Source organism: Schistocerca piceifrons, chromosome 1 (assembly GCF_021461385.2).
Source record: "Schistocerca piceifrons isolate TAMUIC-IGC-003096 chromosome 1, iqSchPice1.1, whole genome shotgun sequence".
NCBI lineage: Eukaryota > Metazoa > Arthropoda > Insecta > Orthoptera > Acrididae > Schistocerca > Schistocerca piceifrons.
The window spans coordinates 462,017,596-462,035,179 of NC_060138.1; the positions used below are offsets into that span (position 1 = coordinate 462,017,596).

A 17,584-nucleotide genomic window follows, 5' to 3' on the forward strand; every position below is an offset into this window, starting at 1 on the left:
ACATGATCACACTGACAGAACCACAGGCACATAGACACAGGCAACAGAGCATGCACAATGTCGGCATTAGTACAGTGTATATCCACCTTTCGCAGCAATGCAGGTTGCTATTCTCCCATGGAGACGATCGTAGAGATGCAGCATGTAGTCCTGTGGAACGGCTTGCCATACCATTTCCACCTGGCGCCTCAGTTGGACCAGCGTTCGTGCTGGACGTGCAGACCGCGTGAGACGACGCTTCATCCAGTCCCAAACATGCTCAATGGGGGACAGATCCGGAGATCTTGCTGGCCATGGTAGTTGACTTACACCTTCTAGAGCACGTTGGGTGGCACGGGATACATGCGGACGTGCATTGTCCTGTTGGAACAGCAAGTTCCCTTGCCGGTCTAGGAATGGTAGAACGATGGGTTCGATGACGGTTTGGATGTACCGTGCACTATTCAGTGTCCCCTCGACGATCACCAGTGGTGTACGGCCAGTGTAGGAGATCGCTCCCCACACCATGATGCCGGGTGTTGGCCCTGTGTGCCTCGGTCGTATGCAGTCCTGATTGTGGCGCTCACCTGCACGGCGCCAAACACGCATACGACCATCATTGGCACCAAGGCAGAAGCAACTCTCATCGCTGAAGACGACACGTCTCCATTCGTCCCTCCATTCACGCCTGTCGCGATACCACTGGAGGCGGGCTGCACGATGTTGGGGCGTGAGCGGAAGACGGCCTAACGGTGTGCGGGACCGTAGCCCAGCTTCATGGAGACGGTTGCGAATGGTCCTCGCCGATACCCCAGGAGCAACAGTGTCCCTAATTTGCTGGGAAGTGGCGGTGCGGTCCCCTACGGCACTGCGTAGGATCCTACGGTCTTGGCGTGCATCCGTGCGTCGCTGCGGTCCGGTCCCAGGTCGACGGGCACGTGCACCTTCCGCCGACCACTGGCGACAACATCGATGTACTGTGGAGACCTCACGCCCCACGTGTTGAGCAATTCGGCGGTACGTCCACCCGGCCTCCCACATGCCCACTATACGCCCTCGCTCAAAGTCCGTCAACTGCACATACGGTTCACGTCCACGCTGTCGCGGCATGCTACCAGTGTTAAAGACTGCGATGGAGCTCCGTATGCCACGGCAAACTGGCTGACACTGACGGCGGCGGTGCACAAATGCTGCGCAGCTAGCGCCATTCGACGGCCAACACCGCGGTTCCTGGTGTGTCCGCTGTGCCGTGCGTGTGATCATTGCTTGTACAGCCCTCTCGCAGTGTCCGGAGCAAGTATGGTGGGTCTGACACACCGGTGTCAATGTGTTCTTTTTTCCATTTCCAGGAGTGTAGTTATCTCTTTCACGATTTTAATGCTAGGGCCATCCTTTTAACATTAATTGCATTAATGAGACCTGCTGCGTAACTTTTATTAAGCATTTGTGTTTTGGGAAGCAATCTGCCACTCAGTAGAGTCACTCGTGCAGATCAAGTAGAGGCCTCACACCGGCAACTTAGCTCAGCGAAGAAAACTGGACCATACGATTTTTGCGCTGACATCGTGTAGAACACACTTTCAGCGAGTCACGGTGTTATTAAAATACACACGAAGATTTTTCTGTACCCCATATTCGAATGTTGTGCCGGTTAGCGTTGTGAAAGTTTGCCTCATCGCTAAATATGAGACTTACAGCAAATGTTTCTATCCCTTTTTGGTGTCCAGCACTGCCGTAGCGTAATTCGTACGCTGAATGTAGAGTTCCTTTTTCAGTGCTTGCGAAATATGAACCACATACGGTTTCATTTTCAGCTTTGTTTTAAGAACACGGCAAACGATTATTCGTGTCATTTGTAGCGCTCTACTGACTAAATGCGTTGATTTTCCTGCATTATGTCAAAAGGAATGGCGAAGTCTTTCAAAGTTTTGTGTTCATACACATGTCCGGCTAGTACTTTTACCTTTGTGCAAACATCCTGTCTCTTCAAACTGCTTCTGCGAACGTTGTTGGACTCTGGAAACGCTTGATCTTATCGCTTATGAAATGTTCTCTGCAGCATGATGACAGAACTACAGCTGCAAAATTCTAGCACGCACGTATCTGCCATTTTCACTAACACTCTAAGCAAGAAAAACGAAGAAGGAGGAAAATAAAAAAAAGACGGACCACAAAGGAATTATCCGCATTGGACGAAAATCGGTAGATGTGTTTTACATGTACAGACAACCAAAAGATTACAAATTCAGAAAAATTGGATGATTTGCTCAACAGTAAGAACTTCACGAACTGAGCAAGCCAGTATCGCGTTGGTCCATTCCTGGCCCTTAAGCAAGCGGCTTGACACTGATTGACAGAGTTGTGGGATGTCGTCCTTTGGGATATCGTGCCAAATTCTGTGCAACTGGTGCTTTACATTGTCAAAATCCCGAGATGGTTGGAGGGCCCTGCCTATAACGCTTCAAATGTTCTCGACTGGGAGAGATCCGGTGACCTTGCTGGCCAACGCACGGTTTGCCAGGCACGACGCCAAGCAGTAGAAACTCTCACCGTGTCCGGGCGGGCATTATTTTGCTGAAATTCAAGCCCAGGATGGCTTGCCATGAAGGGCAACAAAACGGGGCGCACACTGTGGCGCCGTATGGCGGGCGACAATCAAGCTGGTATCCAATCTCTATGCTCTCCCGTTTACTACTTCTGCGAGCTGCGCAATGAAATTACGCTGCAGCGTCACATATCCATCCATCGGCTACCAAAGTTTACAACTCAGCTTTTTCCATCAATACCTATATGGATATCAGTTTCTATAACTCCATTATGCTGCGTTTTTTCTTTTTTCTTTTTCCTTAGAGTGCACGCCATGAACTGTTTACTTACGCATCACTACTCATGCACATGCTTGCTCTTGCACAACGATCGAAATTCTGAGCTCACTTTTACACCCTCTGTAATTCTCATCGGTGTATCTCTTCGCATTAGATAGGTGTAGCCTTCTGTAACTGTTATATTCTTTTTGAATTATCATGTACACATATCAAAAAAGTTTTGCATCGCCCAGGTTCCCAGACTACTGAAGACAATGCATCAGCAGCACCTGTTAGACGGAGGGGGTCTGACAACTAATCAGTTCTAGTCATTCCATCAGGAAAGAGGTACACGGCTCATGTTGTCTGTAGTTCAATCATGTCTAAACGGTCGATACCGCGGTTCGATCGCGTCCGCATTGTTACTTTGTGCCAGGAAGGGCTCTCAACAAGGGAAGGGTCCAGGGGTCTCGAAGTGGACCAAAGCGATGTTGTTCGGAAATGGAGAAGATACAGGGAGACAGGAGCTGTCGATGACATGCCTCGCTCAGGCCGCCAAAAGGCTACCAGTGCAGTGGATGACCGCTACCTACGGATTATGGCTTTGAGAACCCTGACGCAACGCCACCATGTTCAGTGACGCTTTTTGTGCAGCCACAGGACGTCGTGTTACGACTCAAACTGTGCGCAATAGGTTGCATGATCCGCAACTTCACTCCCGACGTCCATGGCGAGGTCCATCTTTGCAACCAAGACACCATGCAGCGTGGTACACATGGGCCCAACAACATGCCACATGGACCGCTCAGGGTTGGCATCACGTTCTCTTCACCGATGAGCGTTGCATATGCCTTCAACCAGACATTCGTCGGAGACGTGTTTGGAGGGAACCCGGTTAGGCTGAACGCCTTAGACACTCTGTCCAGCGACAGCAGCAAGGTGGAGGTTCCCTGCTGTTTTGGGGTGGCTTTATGTGGGGCCGTCGTACACCGCTGGTGGTCATGGAAGGTGCCGTAACGGCTGCACGATACGTGAATGCCATCCTCCGACCGATAGTACAACCATATAGGCAGCATATTGGCGAGACATTCGTCTTCATAGACGACAATTCGCGCCCCCATTGTGCACATCTTGTGAATGACTTCCTTCAGGATAACGACATCGCTCGACTAGAGTGGCCAGCATGTTCTCCAGATATGAACCCTAGCGAAAATACCTGGATGGATTGAAAAAGGCTGTATATGGACGTCGTGGCCCACCACCCATTGTGATGGATCTACGCCGAATCGCAGTTGAGGAGTGGGGCAGTCTGGACCAACAGTATCTTGATGAACTTGTGGATAGCATGCCACGACGATTAAAGGCATACACCAATATAAGAGGACGTGCTGCTGGGTATTAGGGGTACCGGTGTGTACAGAATTCTGGACCACCACCTCTGAAGCTCTCACAGTATGGTGATACAACATGCAATGTGTGGTTTTCATGAGCAATAAAAAGGGCGCAAATGATGTTTATGTTGATCTCTATTCCAATTTTCTGTACAGGTTCCAGAATTCGTGAGACTAAGGTGATGTAAAACTTTTCTAATATGTGTATATCATTTTATACTCAAGTACTCAAGACGGATGAAGGATTCTTTGTTTCTACCCCATGTCACATTCTCTAACCAAAGTTTCTACTTCTGACTTTCGAGAGATACGTTTATGTGCTTGGAGAAATATCGATGTCCCTTCTTTACGTAATATTTGTTGTGTGTGCTGCATAAGAGAGAATAGTGCCTAAGTATCTTCACCATACGTAATTTAATATGAATATCAACGCTAAATATTCAGCATGCACTACCGAGGAAGGTGGCCCAGTGAATAGCACAATGCACTCGCATTCGCGAGGACAACGGTTCAAGTCCGCGTCTGGGCATCTTGATTAACGTTTTCCGTGATTTCCCTAAATCACAGTCGGTCGGAGTGGCCGTGCGGTTCTAGGTGCTACAGTCTGGACCCGAACGACCGCTGCGGTAGCAGCCTTGACCGCGGAGGCAGAAACAGAAACTATAAAACTAGACAGAAATGTGTAAGCTGACCGAATCGAGGCCGTCTCCTGCAGCTTTGTGCGCCGAAGCGAGCTGCCTCGGTTGCGCTGCAGCGGAGTCGACGGCGGTAGCTGGGCCGGCGGCGCTGCGTGACCTCTTGACATCGGGCTTCCGTAGCGACGCCATCCACGCCTGGGTGACACGCGACGGCGGCAGCTGAGGTGGGCGGGGGCGGGGGCTCGATCGGTGGCCTAAAGCTATGGGCACGCACTGCACAGAGCCAAACTGAGCGGCATCCAGTGCAGCGCGCACTGCTGACGCCGATGCTGAGGGCTGAAGTGGTCTCTGCCTCGGCGACGACTCCACCTGCGAGAGGTAAACACCTCAAGGCTATCTTATGAGCTGCTGAGGAAGCTGCAAGATCAAAGGAGTACATGTACCCACCACCAGCGAATAGTTAAATGATTAGTAATGATCCACTCGTGTGGTTAGACGCGGTTGACTGGGTCCTTGATAACGAGTATGCCTACTCACACATTCCCAAGCAGTCCGACATCAGGCACATTTAAATCCGAATACCTTGCAGATCTGAATATTACACGGTTCAACGGTACCGTCCTAATGGTGGTCCACAACAAGGTGCCTTTCAAACACAACGCTGCCTCACAAGATACGTGGAATCTCCGTGTCCTTCACAGTGATGACTCAACATGTATCAAGCAGTGTAACTTGGTCACATGACTAGGTGCAACCATGTGCCTGTTCAAAGTAGTGTACTTTGTTACCTCCCAGAGCAAACAAGAAAAGTTATCGTGTCTTCGCAAGGAGATGCGACTGCTTGCTGCTAAAACCATTAAATTTGTTGACGGTGAGACGGAGGAACGAGTGACAGCGCCAGCAGAAAGACGATGGAAAATGCAAACAAAATGTTGAAGCAGAATAAGCCGATAGTGTGCAAATTAATGTAGGAGGAAAATAATGATGAGTGGAGTGGGATTCGTGTGTATGTTCCTGAGAGCCGGCCGGAGTGGCCGAGCAGTTCTAGGAGCTACAGTCTGGAACTGCGCGACCGCTACGGTCACAGGTTCGAATCCTGCCTCGGGCCTGGATGTGTGTGATGTCCTTAGGTTAGTTAGGTTTAAGTAGTTCTAAGTTCTAGGGGACTGACCTCAGAAGTTAATTCCCATAGTGCTCAGAGCCATTTGAACCATTTTTTTGTTCCTAAGAATGTAAGCAAACCATTTCGATGTGTGTGTTACACAGTTTTACTCTTCTCTCAATATACACTGATCAACCAGAACGTCATGACCATCTACCTAATAACTGGTTTGTCCACCTTTGGCAAGGATAACTGTGACGACGCATCATGGTGTGGAAGCAATGAGGCCTTGGCAGGTAGCTGAAGGGAGTTGGCACCACGTATGCACACGCAAGTCACCTAATTCCTAACAATACTGGGGAGGGAGCCGATGAGCTGAATCATATCCGAGAGGTGTTTAATCGGGTTCAGATCTGGTGAGTTGGGGGGGGGGGGGGGGGGGGCACCACATCAACTGAAACTCGCCACTGTGTTCCTCGAACACTCCATCAGACTCCTGGCCTTGTGACGTGGCGCATTATCTTATTGAAAAATGCCACTGGCGTCGGGAAACATAATTGTCATGAGAGGGTGTACGAGTACTGCAACCCGTGCATAATACTTCCTGGTCATCATGCCGCCTTGCACGAGCTCCACTGGACCTATAGGTGCCTCTGTGAATGTTCCCCAGCGCATAACAGAGCCGCTGTCAGTTTGTTTCCATCCCACAGTAGAGATGTTAAGGAGCTGTTCCCCTCGAAGACGACGGTTTCGTGACCTCCCATCAGTATGATGAAGAAGGTGTCGGGATTCACCAGACCGTGCAACGCCCTGCCACTGCACCAAAGTCCAGTGACGATGGTCATGCGCCCATTTCAGTCTTAGTTGCCAATGATGGGTACTAACAGTGGCAGGTACATGGATCATCGGCTGCAGAGGCCCATCGTTAAGTGTAACCGGTGCACTGTGTGTTCAGAAGGACTTTTACTTTGCCCAGAATTAAAGTCTGATGTTAGTTCTCCCACAGTTCACGGCATGTCCCGTTTTACCAATCTGCTCAGCCTACAACGTCCGACATCTGTAATGAGTGGTGGCCACCCAACCCCACGACATCTGGACGCGGTTTCACCTTGGTTTCGCTACATGTTGAAGACACTCACCACAGCACTCCTCGAACACCCAAAAGTCATCATTTTCCGAAACACCGCGCCGAGCCTACAGGCCATCACAATCTGCCCTCGATAAAACTCAGATAGATCGCAAGCCTTCCTCATTCTACACACAGACAGCACACTCGCAGATACTACATGCACATTTGTGTGTATGACCAGCTGTCATTCCTCAAAAGGTGACACTGCTATTGCCTGCATGGGTTTATATTGATAGTAAGTCAGTGGTCGTAATGTTCTGACTGATTAGTGTATAAATGAAATACTAAAAATCTGACAACTGAAGAGTGCTTTCTTATACGTCCATTGAACATATCGAATAACATATGTATTGTTCAATCCAGTGCTACTGCTATCTGAGCAATCGAAGAAAATGAAAGAAGAGAACACCTAACAATATATAACCCTGTAAAGACGAAAGAATCCCGCTGCATGAATCACGCAACAAGATGAAATGTGGACATACGATATAGGTGGACAGGATATTTATTTGCGTATACTCTCAGAATGAGTGGAAATTTCATGTTACGAGAGCAACGCAGTCGCGTGCGACTACTGTGGAATAGTCGAACTACGGCAGTGGCAGTAGTATATCTGAACTTGTGTTTCTTTGGCTCAGTTGTAGAGTGGAAATTAGTCAAGTGTTGGATATGGAGTAAGCTGGCAGAACTTGTAGTGTAGTGCATATTGGAGGAGGATTTTTCTGAAGAGAATTGTTAGGAATTATAGATCTGATGGAAGGACTTACAGACGCAGCTTTTATGGAACACAGAGAATAGATTTGCATTATGGATATGTTTTTAAGATCTCTTGAATGTTCATGATGAGAAATTTTACTAAAAAATGTTTGCATTCTGAAAGATCATTCAGAGAGACTTACTCAAAAACTATGAGAAATGAGAGACGAAATTTGTCACAGAGAAAGAAGAGAAAGTTCTAATAACTACTAACAGTCTTTTCCAGCAAACATTTTTAACTTAGTGTATAAAACATATTTAGTAAAATCAGTACCATGGTGCACCAATTTAAGTAAGCTAGTATAGATATTCATTTATTTATTCTGGTTTTCCGTTTCAATGTCATGTTTCTTCACTTGACAGACAGATTGATTTGTATTAGAACACAATACATTTTGCACTGGTTAAACCAATTTTTGCTAGGGTCTATGACAACTTACTTTTCTATGATTTTCTGTTTTCAGTTATGAGTTAGCAACAAGTTACCAGAGGTGTATGTTAAGATGATGGTTAGCCATGGTAGAGAAAATGAGAGTTAATGAAACGATTTGAAGTGATGATATGAGATATAGGATGTAATAAAAGGATATGGTTTTATATGAGGTGATGATCTGAGAAGTGCACTGTTGAAAAAGCAGGTTTTGAGTTTATGGTTTTACTAATTTGGATATCCTGAAGCTCAGGTACGAAGTTTGAGCAATATTTAAGGCACAATTTGAGTACTATGGAAGTTATATGCTTCAAAGATAAAGTTAGGGAAATGTAAGTGATGAATAAGAGATTTTCGAAGTTAGTTCTGTGAGATTTAAGAAGTTGAAGGATGGAAATAATTTAAGAAATTTTTTAAGTATAGTTGATATTTAATGCACGCATGGGGATGACTGAGAATTTCGGATGAACACGAAGTGTTGACACATGACTCTATGATACCTCCTCTTTTCCTTCCCTAAACACATGATCATAAATCCAAGTCAGATACCTGAAATTTTAAAGTAGTGATAATTTTGGTACCAAAGAATATACGTTTCTAGTCATAGGTTTTTTTCATGGTTTTAATGTAAAGACGCCAATTTCTGGTACGTTTTCGATTTCTTCTGAACACACACGAATTTGTTCTTTTTACACTACTATGCTTCTTATTTTGAAGATTTCTTATTTGTACCTCATGTGATTGTTTTGGTTGTCCAACATGTCATATCTTTTACTTTATTATGAATAGTTCATTCTGAATGTTTGAATTTTCATGATTATCTACATATTGTATAAGTTTATGTCATGTTATGTCTAATTTCTCATAAAATTTTTGTAATTCTTTTTTGTGAATATAATTCTGTGTCATGTAAAAAGATTGTACATCATTTTCATGCTATGTAATATTTTTGCAATTGGCAGGGATAAAACAATTACTCCACAGTTTTCTCAGATTAGGAATAACATTGTTTGGTTAGTGAATGAAGGACTGTGTCGTTATCTGCACTGTGATTTTCTGTGCATCACATAGTTTTTTCTCCAATATGTGACATTAGCAGGCAAGAGTCAGTTTACTTGTCAACCAAAAACCTCAGTCGTTATTACAAGAGACTATTTTCATTGAGTATAGGAATTTATATAGGACAAGATTTAATTTGTTATGGAAGACGATATGTTGGTCAGTGAAGGACTTTTCGTAACATTCCTGATCTTGAAACTTCACCACTGTTAACAACATGGGTCATGGTTGACAAAAGAGAACTGTCTATGCTGGACGCTTGGTCACACTTCATCTATTGCTTAATTGTCCACTGCAAGAGGAATCACTGTCTGGTCTCTTGCCCAGACTCCAAACACTATTTGACATTCAACTTCAAGACCAGTTTTTGATGGTCATTTGAATGAATTCCAGCCCTTACTGGACATTCTATTGTAATGTTAGTGAAGGTACTTCATGGGTGGACATCGAGAGACTGAAATCGCAGCTTCATATACAGATATAGTGACCCAAAGTGATTGAGGCAAATCTTGGACTGTTAATGTGTTATTTGTGATGGGAATTTATATGGACTGCAATGACTTCCATTCTGCAATGATATTTTCGTGTGCTTAAGCAGAACTTTACAATGCCCTGTGCACAGACTTTTAACGAAAAACCACATGTTCAATTTCTTTATGTAAATTTTAAATTTATATGTTTTGTAAAAAAGCTTTGTACATTCATGCATCTTGTCAAATTTTCGCAGTTTCCACATTGTAAGGCAACACAAAAAACGTACGAAGATTTTATCAAATGGGGTGGGAGATTATGAAAGGTGAAGATACACTATGTGACCAAAAGTATCCGGACACCTCGCTGAAAATGACTTACAAGTTCGTGGCGCCCTCCATCGGTAATGCTGGAATTCAATACGGTGTTGGCCCACCCTTACCCTTGATGACAGCTTCCACTCCCGCAGGCATACCTTCAAGCAGGTAGTGGAAGGTTTCTTAGGGAATGGCAGCCCATCCTTCACGGAGTGCTGCGCTGAGGAGTGGCCTGGCACGAAGTCGGCGTTCCAAAACAACCAAAAGGTGTTCTATAGGATTCAGGTTAGGCCTCTGTGCAGGGCAGTCCATTAGAGGGATGTTATTGTCATGTAACCACTCCGCCACAGGCAGTGCATTATGAACTGGTGCTCGATCATGTTGAAAGATGCCATCGCCATCCTCGAATTGCTCTTCAATAGCGAGAAGCAAGAAGATGCTTAAAACATCAATGTAGGCCTCTGCTGTGATAGTGCCACGCAAAACAACAAGGGGTACAAGCCTCTCCATGAAATACACGACCACACCATAACACCACCGCCTCCGAATTTTACTGTTGGCACTACACACGCTAGCAGATGACGTTCACCAGGCATTCGCCGTACCCACTCTCTGCCATGGGATCGCCACATTGTGTACCGTGACTTGTCACTCCACACAACGTTTTTCCACTCGTCAATCGTCCAATTTTTACGCTTCTTACACCAAGCGAGGCGTCGTTTGGCATTTACTGGCGTGATGTGTGGCTTATGAGCAGCCGCTCGACCATGAAATCCAAGTTTTGTCACCTCCCACCTAACTGTCACAGTACTTGCAGTGGATCCTGATGGTCTCTGCAATTTCTTTGTGATGGTCTGGATTGAGGTCTGACCATTACACATTATAATTCTCTTGAACTGTCGGTGGTCTCTGTCAGTCAACCGACGAGGTCGGCGTGTACGCTTTTGTGCTGTACGTATCCCTTCACGTTTCCACTTCACTATCACATCGGAAACAGTGCACCTCAGGATGTTCAGGAGTGTGGAAATCTCGCGTACAGACGTATGACATACGTGACACCCAATCACCTGACCACGTTTGTAGTCCGTGAGTTCCGCGGAGTGTCCCATTCTGCTCTCTGACGATGTCTAATGACTACTGAGGTCGCTGACATGGAGTACCTGGCAGTAGGTGGCAGCACAATGCACCTAATATAAAAAACGTATGTTTTTGGGGGTGTCCGGATACTTTTGATCACATAGTGTACTTAGGTGGACTGGGCATTTAATTGCAGATAGTTTCAGAATGAGTGGAAATTTCATATTACGAGAGTGAAGCAGTCGCGTGTGACATCTGTGGAATAGTCGACTTCAGGCAGTGACAGTAGTATCTCTGAACTTGTGTATCTTTGTCTCATTTTAGAGCAGAGAGTAGTCTAGTGTTGGATATGGAGTAAGCTGGCAGACCTTTTAGTGTGGTGCATATTGGAGGAACATTTTGCTGAAGAAAATTGCTAGGAATTATTAATCTGATGAAAGGACTTACAGATGTAGCATTTATGGAAAAGAGAGAATGGATTAGCATTAGGGATATGTTTTTAAGGTAATAGTTTTTGCTGGCGCTTACTGATTATGTCAGCGATTCTTTCAACAGAACAGTCCACCTCCCCACCTCACTTTAGGTCATTTCAGTTTAATCCATTTCAATATGCATAATCGTAAAAGCATTGACTTGTAAGACTTTTGTTAAGTTTTTTGTTGTCTGTGAGTATTATTTTCATGTGAAATAGGAGTTTAATATACAGCAATGTATTGTAATGAACGGATTAGTATTTCATTTCATGCAACAAGGGGTTTTTTTTTTAGTATGAGTAAATTATGCTGTAATTTTTCAGGTGAGATTCTGTTCATATTTGTTCTTTCGTTTATCGTCTCGCGTTTCCATTGCGCAAATTCTAAGCATTTTCTTAGTAATTTAGATTTTTAATGGACCAGTGAACAGAGTGTGTTTCGTAGTGTTGCTGTGTAATGTCAGCGTTTCAGTTTTTTGGCAGTACACAGTTTGATTTTGGTAGTGGTTTTTTAGTAACAGTTTTGATTTAATTTACTGCACAATGAACACCAGCTAGTTTTGTCTTTATGTAGGTGTGTGCACAGATACATACTGTTCACAATAGTAATTTCAGTTGAACCTTTTTATGACAGAGGACTGTACATTCAGTTTTCAGTAAAAAAGCAGGCAAACGTTTTAATGTTCATGAACGAATAAACGATCCAGTCAGAGGCCATAACTTTCAAAAGTACTGTATCCTACAAAAGAAAATATTTCTTTTTGTGACCATAGCACTCTACAGAAACGAAACCTGGCTACTCAAATGCCTCCCGTGCCTGTTTTAATCTTCTCTGGCTGCTAAACTCGCCATCAATCATCATAACTGCACCACTCGTACGAGTGACTGACGTTTGAAATAAAGAGTAGCAGTGTGCATGTCTGTTTGTAGAGGGACATATAATGAACACTTCAGTTCTGTCCTCCAGTGTGATGCGCCACAGCATCTCACAGTGAAGGTAGGTTCAAACTTTATAAATTCAAAATGAGAAAGGCAAAGCAAACAGCCATTTAAGAATACTCTGATGTGTAGTTTCTGCATGACATGGTGGGTTGCTTACGCGACAACATCGATCTGGAGGTGTCACATGTAATCGAATCTACCCATATTTAAAGAAAATTGTCCAACTGAAATGTACAAATGAAAAATATATAGATTTTTAAACATCAATACACTGCAATAACTGTGGTTACAAAAGTCAAGGGTTACCGCCTAACTTCGTGTTGGGCTGCCTTTTGCCCAGCGTAGTGTAGCAACTAGACATGGTATGTACTCTGCAAATCGTCTGAAGTCCTCTGCAGAAATATTAACCATGTTGTCTCTATAGTCATTGATAATTACGAAAGTGTTGCTGGTGCACGATTTTGTGCACTAACTGACCTCCAGATAATGTCCCATAAATGTTCGAAGGGCTTCACGTCGGGGAAAATCATTTGGTCAAATTATCCAGAATGTTTTTCAAATCAATTGCAAGCTAGATAGCCATCGATAAGAATTCCATCGTAGTTTGGGAACATGAAGTCCATGAATGGCTGCAAATGGTCTCCAAGTAGCCGAATGTAAACATTTCCAGTCAATCGGTCTGGTTGGACCAGAAGACACAATCCATTCCATGAAAACAGAGCTCACACCATTCTAGAGCCACCACTAGCTTGCACAGTGCCTTGTTGATAACTAGGGTCCATGGCTTTGTGGGGTCTGCACAACACTCGAACCTTACCATCAGCTCTTACCAAATGAAATCAGGACTCATCTGACCAGTCCACATTTTCCCAGACGTCTTTTAACATGAATCACAAATGAGTACAGTGCCGTTTTTACCTTGTGTACGCCATACTAGCATGTTCTACACCTAAACAGGACTGGGAAGGGAAGATTGGTACAGCTGATTCATGAAAGTACAGAGGATGGATCTCGGTCCACACACGGTCAAATACCTGTTGTCATGGGTAGGAAAAGTAAGTCTTTTTTAGGATAAATCCAGACAAGAGTATCCCCAGCAGTTTAAAAAATACTGAAACAATCACTCACAAGACAGATTTTAACACCCCAAATATCAAACATATCAGATGTCACAAAGAAAAACAAACTGCTGTAAAGAGTAACATGGGGCATTTCACAAACTTAACAATCATCCAGCAAACATGCAATCAATAAGAAATAAAATACAACTATTAGAAGCTGAGCTCCAATCTTTGAATTGCACGGTAGTTTGTGTTACTGAGCACTGGCGTAGAGACACAGAAATCCAACATGTAGTGTTATCATTGTATGAAAGGGCAAACTCTTACTGCAGAACTGCTTCAAGGGGTGGTGGATCATCCATCTATATCAGAAAAGGAACACAGTTCAAGTCAAGACATGACCTCAGTACAGTAAGTGAAGACAAACACATTGAAATTTCGGCTATTGAATTAACAGGGCTTGATATCATCAAGAAATTAATCGTTTTGTGTGTGTATAGATCTCCCAGTGGTAGTGTGGATACTTTCCTCAATAAATTAACAGAAGTTCTAGGTAAACTCTCAAGTGCAAAGGTCAACATAATTCTGTGTTGGCACATTAACATCAACACTAATATCACAAATAAATCCAGCAGCACCCTCATAAATACAATTCAAAGTTTTGGCATGTCTCTATTGGTCAATAGCGCAACAAGGGTTACTACAATGACTGCATCAGTAATTGACCATGTGGCCACAAATATGGACAGGAAAAAAAATGTGATGTAGCTGTAAAAGATCTTGGACTATCAGACCATCTCTGTCAAATAACAAAAGTAAAATTAGGTATCGAATTATTCCCTAAACTACAAGCCTACAAACGACATCTATCAGAAAACAAAATAAAAGACTTTTAAAAAGAAGTAGCAAAAAAAAGCTGTGGTGAAATGTATAAGGAATCCAATGAGAATATGAAATTTCTCTAATTCTGCAAATTATTTAAATTTAACATTGAAAAGGCATTTCCAAAGGAATGCATGTTTGTATCAACATCTCACAAAAGCAGATATTTACCCTAAGGTATTAAAAAGTCCTCCCAAACACTTAAACACCTCAGTTCCATGAAAAAGATTCGCAATGATCCAGAATTCTTAAACTTCTATCAAAGATACAAAGAGATCTATAGGAAGGAGCTGACTGTTTCAAAGAAGTCTTCTAATGACAAAATAATATATAATGCAAAGAATAAGAGCTTAGCAGTCTGGGATGTTACAAAAAAGGAAATGGGGAGAGGCAAACAAAGGCAGAATAACATACTGTTAAGGGAGGGGGATAAGGTAATAAATGATCCACAGCACTTAGCAAACTATGTAAACGAACATTATTCAAGTATTGCAGAGAAGTTACAGCAAAAATTCCCCGAAACAAGTATAGCACCTGTAAATAATGTAATAATTCAATGATGTTACTTCAAATCGCAGAGAATGAGGTCAATAAAACTGTTTGAAAAGTAAAAAGCAAAAAGGCAGTGGTCTTGCTGAAGTACAAATGCGTGTACTGAAACAATGCATAGAGATTACACAAGGCAACTTAACAAATATAATAAATGAATCCTTCACATTAAGGACATTTCCAGAGCAGTTACAACAGGTACGAGTTGTACCTTTGCTTAAGAAATATAATGCAGAAGACATAGAAAATTAGCAGCCCATTTCCATGCAGTGACCATTCTCAAAAATTATAGAAGCAGTTATGAAAGACAGATTAATGAATTACCTGAGTAAATACAATCTTTAAAGCAAATCATAGTTTGGCTTTTGAAGTGCCAAAAATACGGAGTCAGCCATAGTAGAATTCACAAAAGTTGTACTTCATGCTCTTGACAAAGATGAGTGTGTCACAGGCATATTTTTGGATCTTTGTAAGCCTTTGATACAATCGACCACAAAATTCTATTAAATAAATTAGAAGTGTTAGGAATAAGAGTGGTAACTAATGATTGGTTTCGATACTACCTAGCAGATAGAGTACAAAGAGTGGAGATAACACACACTTCAAATAGATCCAAACATTTAGTAAAACACTTATAAGAACCAAAATATATTAATATAGGGGTTCTGCAAGGAGGCATATTAGGACCAATACTACTTCTGATATACATCGATGACTTTCCTAGTACTGTTACTCAGGGTGAAAAAATTCTCTTTGCTGATGCCAGAAATATTATAGTCACTGAGAAAACAAGAGAAATCCTTGCAGAGAAAGTGAATGAAACTCTCAAGGAAGTTTATGATCGGTCAATAAGCAATAAAGTGATATTGAACGTAAAGGAAACTAATGCCATGAATTTCAGTTTGAAGAGGGAAAATGACAACATTAAATTAAATGTAGATAGCACCTCTATAGGCCGTGTAAAAAATGCAAAATTTCTAGGAATGAACAATGATTCTCAGTTGAAGTGGTGTGAACACACAGAATGTCATCAGCATGTAATGCCCTTAGAAACCTATCATTAGTGTGTAATATGCAGTGTCTTTTAGTTACATACTATTCATATGTACACTCAGTTCTTAGCTATGGCATTCCTTTTTGGGGAACAAATGCACAAAATATGAACACAATTTTCAAACTCCAGAAAAGAGCCAAAGAGTAATAACGAAAAATAGTAGTCAAGCTCATTGTAAAGATCTGTTCAATACATTGGGGATTTTATCTATTCTATGTGAATAGATTCACTAGTCAATTGCACACATCAAAAATAACATTGGTAATTACTGCAAAAACAGCTTTGTCCATGACAATGGAGCAAGAGCTAGACTCAATTTACATTTATCAAGAAAAAATAAACATAAAACTCAAAACAGCATTTTCTACCAAGGAATAAAACTGTACAATAATTTACCAAAAGAGATTAAAGAAATTGCATAAAAACTTATTAAAAAGGCAGCTAAAAAGTATCTGTTGAGCAGTACATTTTATACATTGAAAGATTACTTAGATCAAACATAGTAGGGGTGGGGTTAAAAAAATGTTATACAAATAAATAAGAATAGTAATTATAAAACATACAGCATTCCACATAACACCTTCACACTATGTTTTTTCCCTTCTATTTTCCTTTTTTCCTTTTCTATAAAAATTTACCCACAAGCTATGCATAGCACAATACTAACACCTCTTCCTCTTTCTGAGCTCAAAATCACACTCATTCTAGAGGGATGCTGACTCAGTTTTTCAGGATAGCAAACGGGAAGTTGCGGTACAGAAAATGGCCCAGAGATCACCTGTGTGTGTGTGTTTGTGTGTGTAGTGAGTGATGTGTTATGGAACAATGTGTGTATAGTGTGTGCAGTGACTGATAGTGAGGTATGAGTGAACAGTGTGGCATTACCTTATTTAATAAGTTATTTGTAAGAAAAAATGTTGTATACCAGGAGTAAATCTAATGATAGTTTCTAACTGGAAGTCTGTAAATGTGTGTGTATACGAATTAGCTTATTTTAGATTGGTCTGAACTTATAAATACTCTGACATGTCATATACCCCTGTAAAAAGAGATCTACAGATGAATAAAGCTACTACTATTACTAGATGACTTATCGCTATCACATGACTTTCGTCACCTCTGTGTGTAAATGCTTTTTTATAAAAAAAAAAAAAAGTGTCGTCTGCTGCACATATGTAGGTGTATACAACTGTTTCATCTTATAGCACGTTTTTACTATCGAAACAATGTATAAAGTGTTGCTAAACACTGAAACATTCCTATGCAGTGGAGGAAAGGACGACATGCTGCTGATAAAACAGTAATGTCATCAGGTACCATAGTCATCTGAAGATAGGTATCATAGCTGGGAAGATATTATGACACTGAAATAAAGCACTTGTGGCTAGTTGCTTTGTACCCCCAACACTTCTCATTCTGTCTGTGGAGCAAACCCATCTCAGCTAGAATGACGTTTGCAGCAGTCGCTACT

The 17,584-nt window shown here is 42.4% G+C and overlaps 1 protein-coding gene across 1 annotated transcript in view; it reads right to left on the reverse strand.

Moving 5' to 3' along the window:
- Positions 1-17,584, reverse strand: part of LOC124738020 (katanin p60 ATPase-containing subunit A-like 1) — a 146,574-nt gene that overhangs the window by 120,599 nt on the left and 8,391 nt on the right. Inside the window, exon 3 of the mRNA XM_047248600.1 lies at positions 4,867-5,181. Within this exon, the coding sequence (XP_047104556.1) occupies positions 4,867-5,181 (315 nt within the window). The remainder of the gene's footprint in view (positions 1-4,866; positions 5,182-17,584) is intronic.